At 37.0% G+C, this 9,279-nt stretch overlaps 1 protein-coding gene across 1 annotated transcript; it reads right to left on the reverse strand.

Annotated features, from left to right (window-relative positions):
- Positions 1 to 980: 980 nt before the first annotated feature.
- On the reverse strand, positions 981 to 4,307 carry LOC107688541 (solute carrier family 35 member G2-like). Its single transcript, XM_016486238.1, has 2 exons — positions 4,083 to 4,307; positions 981 to 2,307 (listed from the first exon to the last, which is right to left on the reverse strand). Exon 2 carries the CDS (start codon positions 2,275 to 2,277, stop codon positions 1,048 to 1,050), a length of 1,230 nt encoding a protein of 409 aa, XP_016341724.1. The 5' UTR covers positions 2,278 to 2,307; positions 4,083 to 4,307; the 3' UTR covers positions 981 to 1,047.
- Positions 4,308 to 9,279: the final 4,972 nt, after the last annotated feature.

Below are 9,279 nucleotides of genomic sequence, written 5' to 3' on the forward strand. Positions count from 1 at the left end.
TCATTCCTGTTTCTGGAGAAAAAAAAATTGTGACATTAATATTACATGAACAATCCAATGTTTGCATGGATCATGCATTGGCTTTTTTTTTCTATTCCCATAAAATGAATGCTTTCAACCCAGACACAATGCCTTTGCAATGTTACATACTTTGTCAAATAATTTGAATCTTCTGCACAGACTATGCAACCTTAATATGAGACTATGCAACCTCAAATATGATAATACCTTGCCACAATATATTATTTCAGTACAATGGTTAAAACATTCATTTCCAAGTAAAACTCTGGAGTGAATACGTACACGACTCCAACAGCCATCAATATTTCTCAATAAACTGGAAATCATGAAATCATATGCCAACAGAAAAGCTCTGTTAGACACCAACCTGAAGCACTGTTGCCAAAACTGATTTGATTCACTCAGGGCAGGCTAATCAGGCTGTGCCAAAAATTGTTGCTCTGACTGCTTCTCAGGGCCATATAGTCACTAAATACCAACAGAGGGCACTCTTGACCATGTAAATTTGGAAAATAGCGCATATTTATGAAAATATCCTCCTCTGCACAGACATTTATTTGGATGTACTACCTAATGAAACATGATATGACACAGCTAAACATGGATAATTACTTCATAATGTGTGATAAGAAACAATAACCTTTTTAAGCTTCACATAATACAACAGTCAAAGACAACTTCACAATGGCACTTCATCAATGAATAAACTTTACATAAACTTTACATAGATCTTTTTCTCAAACATTCACAATAACCTCTGTACACTCTTAAAAAGAAAGTTTCTAAATGGGATTTTTGCAGAGATGCCATAGAAGGACCATTTTTGGTTCCCCAAAGAACCTTTCTTAAAAGAACCATTTTTTTTCTTGCTGTGAAGAACATTTTAAAAATCTAAAGAACCTTTTGTGCAATTAAAAGGTTCCATGGATGATAAAGTTTCTTCATGGAACCATAGATGCCAATGATCCTTTGTTTTTAAGAGTGTGGGTACCATTAATGAAACAATTTCTAAACCAATAACTTTGTTCACTTTATCGGCGAGTCAAGGATCTCTTCATACTCCTGTCTTTTGCTCTTGCCCACCCAGTAAAGCTTTACAGCCGTCAGCACGACAACACTGATGATGATGATGAGACCCCCAAAGATGTCATACACCGAGGGCACCATGTGGAGCACAATCAGCTGCAGAAGCATAGCCACAACAATCTCCATATGCTGAACGGTGCTGACCAATGCGGGATGGAACTTGTTGAGGGCGTAATAGACCCCCAGGAATGCCACAGTGGAGCAGACGCAGATGCTGATTAGATAGCCCCACGTCTCTCCGTCCAGTGGAATGATGGGCTCCTGCAGGATGAACATGGTGGAAACTCCCCACACAGTTCCGGTCCAGCCAAAGGTGAAGAGCGCAGTCCACATGCTCACCCTCTCTTTGATGGCGCGGTATATGATCATGGACAGGGCCGCCATTAAGCCTGCCATTACTGTCATGGTGTAGCCAAAGGCCTCCTTCCAGAAACCAAGTGATCGGTGCTCGCCTATGATGTTGGGAATCATGACCAAGCAGAGGCCAAAGACGCTACTGACAACCGTCACCACGTCTGTCATGCCCAGTCGCTCGTCGATGAGTAAAAATGCCAGTATGGCGCTGAAGACCGTCGTGGTGGCTCTCCACATGATGGTGCCATTGCTGGGCGGGACGATGGCAAAGGAGGTATACGCACACGTGATTGAGATGACATTGCACACGCCATACAAGAAAAGACGCAATCTGTAGCCTTGAGGCCCGAAGGGAGGCTCCTTGTAATACAACACCACGGCGATGGACAACACCTGGATGACGGAGCGGATAAAGAGAAGCTCCAGCGACGGCACCCTAGAGCGGTCAGCAGCCAGGCGTGTGATGAGAGCCACGCAGCCGTGGGCTAGAGCCGCCCCGAACACAGCAGCCCATGTCATGCGTGAGGCGAACACAGAGGCCTCCCCGAAGCTCTGCAGCTGACCTCCGACCCCTTTCTCCTTTTGGTCCCCAGCCAGTTTGGACCGACTGTCAAGCGCACCAAAAAAAGTCCTGCCTGACTTCCTGTCTGAGGTCTCTTCCACAAATGAGCCGAAGTCTTCAAAAGATGGAGCGTCATCATAGCCCTCGTCTCCAGGCTGGGGAAAGTGAGTGGCGTATTTGACTGTCACTGTGTTTGGGTGGATTTGGACTCTCTTCTTGGAGCCAAGAAGATGCTTTGATGGTGAATCCTCCATTTTCTTACAATACCAGCTGTCGAGTAGCTCCTGAATGTAAAGAGAAAGAATTGTTCACAAATGAAATACTTAAAACTTAAAACAAGATGTACAGCTCAATACATCAAGCAATGCTTTTAAAATGATCGAAATTTCACAGAGAGAGACTTCTCAAGCAAAGCTATATGACATATTAGCGTCCTGGTGTTCTGGAAGTATTTTTGGATCTGGATCGATGACTATTACTCACACTGAGTTTACCACAGCATAAAACCTAAGGCAAACTCTTTCTTTACAAAAACTGAGATTAGTTCATATTATATGCTTTTTAATTTTACATGCAGGTAAGAACTGTAATATGGTGAAATATTATTACAATTTCAAATAACTGTCTGTAATAATTTCTATTTTAAAATGTAATTCATTCCTGTGATGCCAATGCTGAATTGAATCAAGTCTTTGCTGAATAAAAGCATTAATCTCTTTGAAAAAAAAAAAAAACCTTATCACAAATTTTTGAATGGGAGTGTTTGTCAATATGTGCAACCTATAGTGAGTGAGACTAGTTTTCACAAGGGTTTTATATATAAATGTATTTTAAAATCAAATTTATAAGCATTTATAAGCAGTCAAGTCAGTAAGTTCATGAATGTGTTTTTCTCTACGTGGTTTTCCATGGTAATAATAATATTTAATTATGATATTTTTGTTAATTCTATATCCTTCAAGGATGAGGCTATTTTTCATCAATTTCAGGCATGAGGCAAGTTGTTTCTTGTGTTTAAAAGTTATACAATTTATTAACAACAGTATCCTTTGGTCAAAACAATATTTTTGCATGATACCTTTTTGCTGCTTCATAAATTGTTTTGTGTTTCTGAATTGTCTTAGACTACTTTTTACATTTACAAACTAAGCCTTTTTGTTGTCAGTTAATTAAGACATGTATCTACAAGAACTGACTCTCAAAAATAAACCTGAGAGTAAAAAGTATGACAACTAGCCCCTCTGGCTCCTACAAGCTATTTTGAGAACATGGTCAATAATGACGCCTGCTTCGATGATGTCACATGACGCAGAAAGCAGAGGATGAAGCTGTCATATTCATAGTCTTAAGTCGCTTGGGTATATTTGTAGCAATAGCCAAAAATACATTGTATGGGTCAAAATTAACTAATTAATATTAGTTACAATTATTTTTCTTTTATGCCAAAAATCATTAGAATATTAAGTTAATTTCATGTTCAATGAAGATATTTTGTAGATTTCCTACCGTAAATATATCAAAACTTAATTTTTGATTAGTAATTTGCATTGCTAAGAACTTCATTTGGACAACTTTAAAGGCGATTTTCTCAATATTTAGATTTTTTTGCACCCTCAGATTCCAGATTTTCAAATAGTTGTATCTCATCCAAATATTGTCCTATCCTAACATACATACATCAATGGAAAGCTTATTTATTAAACTTTCAGATGATGTATAAATCTCAATTTCAGAAAATGTACCCTTATGACTGGTTTTGTGGTCCAGGGTCACATATATGAGTGAGTGACATTTAGGAGAGATGAACTGATTTCACTGATACTGATTTTATGAATGAAGCAGGCACACTGTGTCTAGTACTACAGCACTGAATGTACTCACGCCCCTCCTGTTATTCATGCCTAACATAGGCTACATTATCATTTAGCTTTAATAGGCTACCTACCTATATATATATATATATATATATATATGAAACAATATGGCCATTTATTAGAAGGTAACTCGGATTTCTCTAAGATCACCTGCGCAACGACCAAGAAAAACGATTAAATCTCACCTGTCCTCTCAGATGCCTCTCGCCACTGAAGATCCGCGAATGAATCTATGAAATCCAGCGATCATTGTGAGGCAATATGTTCAGTCTTCCCATGCCTTTCTTTCTGTATGGAAACGCTTCTAGATTTGTCTAAATAAATAACAGCAGGGCGCCTCCGCCTCCAGTCGGCTAGCAGCAGGTCTCACAGAGGCTTTTCTCGCAGGATGCTGAACTGAAGGGACGTTGTTTCTGGATTGTGAGATCTCAGTCGAGCTGCATGCATGGACTATGATGAGGAGCGTTTGCTCTAAGCGTGCGTCATCGTTCAGGAGGAGCGTGTCATTGACGCAGAACTTCACCTAACAACAATCACTCCATCACTCTTCACTGGCATGGCATGAATATAATTTATACATGAACAGAAATGAATAAATAGAGATATTTTATTAAAGTTCAATATGTAAGCTATTTCAGAGCAAGGTGATTACAGCGTGACAGGCTCGCCCAAATCGTTAATTTATCAATAAGGATGAAAACTATATGGCTTTATACATTTTTGCTAAGATTTAGCCTACCTCAGATATATTAAATCATGTTAAACAGGCAATGAGCCAATTATATTAGTGGATTTGTTAAAAAACGCAACAAGCATGAATTTAATGTTCTTTTTAGAAGAGTCGTTACAAGTGAATTATTAATTACAAAACAATATATATGGCTACAGCTTTATGCTATCTATAAAATAATTAACTTGTGTGAAACATAATATTTCTATATACACGCTTAAAAATAAAGGTGCTTGAAAGGTTCTTCTCAGCGATGCCATAGAAGAACCATTTTTGGTTCCACAAAGAACCATTCAGTCAAAGGTTCTTTAAAGAACCATCTCTCTCTCTTACCTTTTTATAATCTAAAGAACCTTCTTTCACCACAAAGAACCTTTTGTGAAACAGAAAGGTCCATCAGATGTTAAAGGTTCTTTATGGAACCATTTAGACAAAAAAGGTACTTCTATGGCATCATGAAGCACCTTTATTTGTAAGAGTGTAAGCTACATAAATTTGTAGAGCAAAGAATTCTGTAGTATGCATGATGGGAAGCCTCAGTCACCATTCACTTTGATCATATGGAAAAGAGATGCATGGAATATTGATTGCGACTGACAGTTTATAACATTCTCATTCTCAATAACATTTTATTTTTTCACTGAAGAAAGAATGTCATACATACAGTTTGAAACAACATGAAAGGTGATAGAATTTTTTTAAAGTGCACTTGTTCTGTCTAGAAAATGAGAACCACACTTGCCTTTTCAAACATTTAAAAGATGCTTTAAATGTGATCAGGAGCAAAGAACTGCATCATTCATATTTCATGATATGATATAACCCCCGTGACTTCTGTTACTATAATGAGGGGAGATCTCAGCATGTTTTGACCTCCCATAAGCGGACTGATTATCTGACACAGCTGTGTAACCCAATATTTTAAGATAAAAAGGTTTAGCATATTTTTCCTTCAAGAATCTCTTGTCTTGCTGGCTGGATTTTTGCTTGTCTTTTTAACGAAGGTTTAAAAAATAAAACAAAACATTTTGATCTTGTCTATCATGTCTTGAGCGAGTTTGTTTTGCTCCTCCATTTGTAATTACTCACAGATAGCCTTTAATATTTATAGTAACCAAGGGTGTGTGAAAATAGCAAGGCCCTGTTTCCATAGTAACTACACCAGAGAGTTCACCAGAACATGCGGTTCAGCCCAGAGGACCAGCCATTTATCTTAAAGTGTTTATTTTTCATGTTTTAAATAGGCTGCCTGTGAAGCTCCCTGAATAAACAACACATGGGCAATTTTCTAAATGCTATCAACACTACACTCATCGAGACACTAATTCCAACCCTCCTTCTGCTGTCACACCGGGTTAATGAGGTTTTCATGAGTCAGACAGGAAGCTACATCACACACGCACTATACTCATTAGTGTTCGGTTCCACTGATTTCACAGATATTGGGGGTGAACCAGGACAATTCTGGCTTAGTGTCGACACTGTCAACTTTTACCTCTAATGAATTAAAAATGCATAAAGAACACTGATTTTATGTGAGATATCTGAATGCTCTGTCCGTTTTACTGTCGTTGTGACAGATCAGTGAGCGTATAAACCTCAAACACCTCTCTTTTCCGCTCTGTGCTGGTGTGGAGAATGATGGATGAAACTCATTCCACAGACACAGAGAACAAAGTGTCAATGCTATTTTCCCTGCAGCACAGTTTAGTGCCCTTTTAAATGATAACACTCATACATATTATTTAGCTTTCCTTTCTTTAAATGTAATGTTTTACTCTGTTAATTAAAAACAAACAAAACCATTATTTCCTTTTTTGATAGCACACAAAAATGTAAGTTTTAATTTAGGTTTTATGAGTTCAACAGGTGTTCTATAGTTATTAAACTTTTAAAGCACTTTGGAACCTGCTTAGGTGCCTCCTGGGGTATGCGTATCCCTGTTTGGGAATTACTGTAATTATTCAATTTTTTTTCTACAATATAATAGGCAGTCTGTGCCCAGTACTTATATTGGGTGATTAAATATGACGGAAATGAATGATTCAATGCACAATGTCTTTTATTCATTTACAGATTCTGGCATAGGCTTTTATTTCCTTTCATTCTCTGCAGATTTTTAGTTTTGACATCAATGTAAAAACATAAATCCTTGACATATCCCTGGAATCGTGGGGATATGAGGACAGAGACATAATAACAATCTCCCAAAGTGACAACAACTCTGCGAGTCACAGATTGGACAAGGCAGCAGAGAAAAAGATTATATAAAAAGAAGTTCTCTAAAAAATGCTGGGTTAAAAACAAATCAATATGGGTAATTTTGGCAACCCAGCACTAGGTCAAAATGGACAAACTCCCAACATACTGCTTTTGTTTGGATAATGAGTAACAACACAGGCAAAATAATCAAAAGGTGAATTGTATTGATAAGCAAAAACGCTTAGAAACAGATAAAAAATATCAATATTAAAAATAAATAAATCTTAGAACTTTAAAGCTTAATGTAACAAAATATCAAACATATAATATTTTTTGTGTGAGAGGCCTCAATATATTTTGCACCAGCCATTAATCTATCACATTAGACTTCAGAGACAGATTTGGTCTGCCCTAAGTGACATGTAATGAAGTGTCATTCCTTCAAAAGTCCAGACTGACCCTCGCACAGAACATTCTTTGTGTAAAACATGGACTCACTATTTAACAAACTGGAATCCAGGGTTTTTGCACTACAGGGCTAAACCTGGTTAAAGCAGATCATGAAGAACCAGTGTAGCTTCACAATCCCTCACTGTTTGTTTGCACTGCAGGGCAAACAGGCACTCTGTAACCGATAGCCCCGCTGTCTACATGAGCTGATCATAATGAATACACTGTGTGCACAATTAGGCAAGTTGTATTTTTGAGGATTAATTTAGTTATTGTACAACTACAGTGCTCTTGGTCAATCTGCATCTCCTCCCTGTTATTTAGAAAGCATTAAAAACATTAACTCACTCCATTCAAGTATGCACAAGAAAATACTGATAGACTAAAACAGGAAAGTGATGCAGCAGAATCAATAAACTCCCATTTGACTAAACAGAATAGATATTTTTTCCTTGATCCACCTCTATTTAGTCAACATTTCTAAATGCAACATTTCTTTATGCTCAATAACATAAGCTATTATAATATATAAACTAAATTGAACATCAAACTATGTGCCATATAGTCAATTTAACAATTTGATCAAACCAACAAATTTATAAAATGACTTAACAGAGTTTAGATTAAAATACAATTACATCCTTGTTATTCCCAGTACATATCTAGAAAATATTTCATAACATACAAGCTTGGCATGCTAACAGAGGATGAAGGTTTATTCACCGTGCACAAAGACAGCAGGTGTCATTATAATTCCAGGAGCTGCAGGCAGGATACAGCTGACTTGTTGAATGAGCACACTGAAACACAGTTAGCACTCTTGTGAAATGTGCAATTGTAAGCATTTGTGGTGTTATATCGTTTCAGTAATATATTCTTGAACATATTAATGATACATAATGATATACATAATTCAGATACTGAAATATTACATACACAGTTACACACTACATACAGCTGTTCTGTAGTGTGTCAGCAGGGCATTTAAATACTTAACAGTCTGTTTTTACAAGTCTACTCTGAAAAGAAACGGCCACATATCCTTATCTAACCTCAGAGTTAGTTATCTTGTCAGGCGCAGACTTTTTCCTCAATGCTACAAGAACCAAGAAAAACAGAATAAGACAATGAACTGCAGAATACAAAACAATAAAAGCTTTATTTAGGACATTGATATCATGCTGTAATTGATATATAAGCAAACATAAAAATTGATAAGGCATTTCCTGTTGAGAGGAACAAAAGCTGATTATTTTGGGATCTAAAATGCTACTCTTCTCGGAGCTGAGAACATCAGTGTGATGGATTGATGTATCCTGTTTAATGGGTTGTATTTTGTACACCTTGTAGATGATCGAAACATTTTAAATGGCAATCAGTCAGAAAAAAATGATTACATTAGGCCCTATACATACTTAACCCATAGTCTAAGTCTACTGTAGCAATAGCTTCCTGAACTTACCTAAATAAGAACACATTGCAACCCACTGAACAAGCTGCATGTGTAACCCTCACAGCCTTAATAACCTAACTAAGATTAACCTAACTGCTAGGTGGGTGACAAAAGTTTGCATGTGATTTTACTGTACAGTAGGCTACAGTTAGATGCATGTGAATTACCCTGATGCTCTCAAGACAGCAGCTGGCTTGCTGTCTGAGACTGCTTGGCATTTGTAAAACAGACACAGATGAAGTAAACATTACATTTCTGGAAATTAAAATGGTGTTCTTTTAATAATTTAAAATATTAATAAGTTGAATATAACTTTAACAAACTATATAAAAATGATGACAGTATGAATTCAATTTTCAAACGGCTGCGGTCAAAGGGTCAGTCTGGCCAAAATCACCATTTTAGGGGAATACAGATATTTGATGTGTTTAAAATGAACTACTTTTAATGCTAGGTTCATTTTATGAAAATAAAACACATTGTACAATGTGTAATAAAAGGTGTGTGTGTGTGTGTGGGGGGGGGGGGGAGCCAGAAAAAAAGGACA

The sequence above is a fragment of the Sinocyclocheilus anshuiensis genome, unplaced genomic scaffold, assembly GCF_001515605.1.
Source record: "Sinocyclocheilus anshuiensis isolate Anshui unplaced genomic scaffold, SAMN03320099.WGS_v1.1 scaffold329, whole genome shotgun sequence".
Lineage (NCBI taxonomy): Eukaryota > Metazoa > Chordata > Actinopteri > Cypriniformes > Cyprinidae > Sinocyclocheilus > Sinocyclocheilus anshuiensis.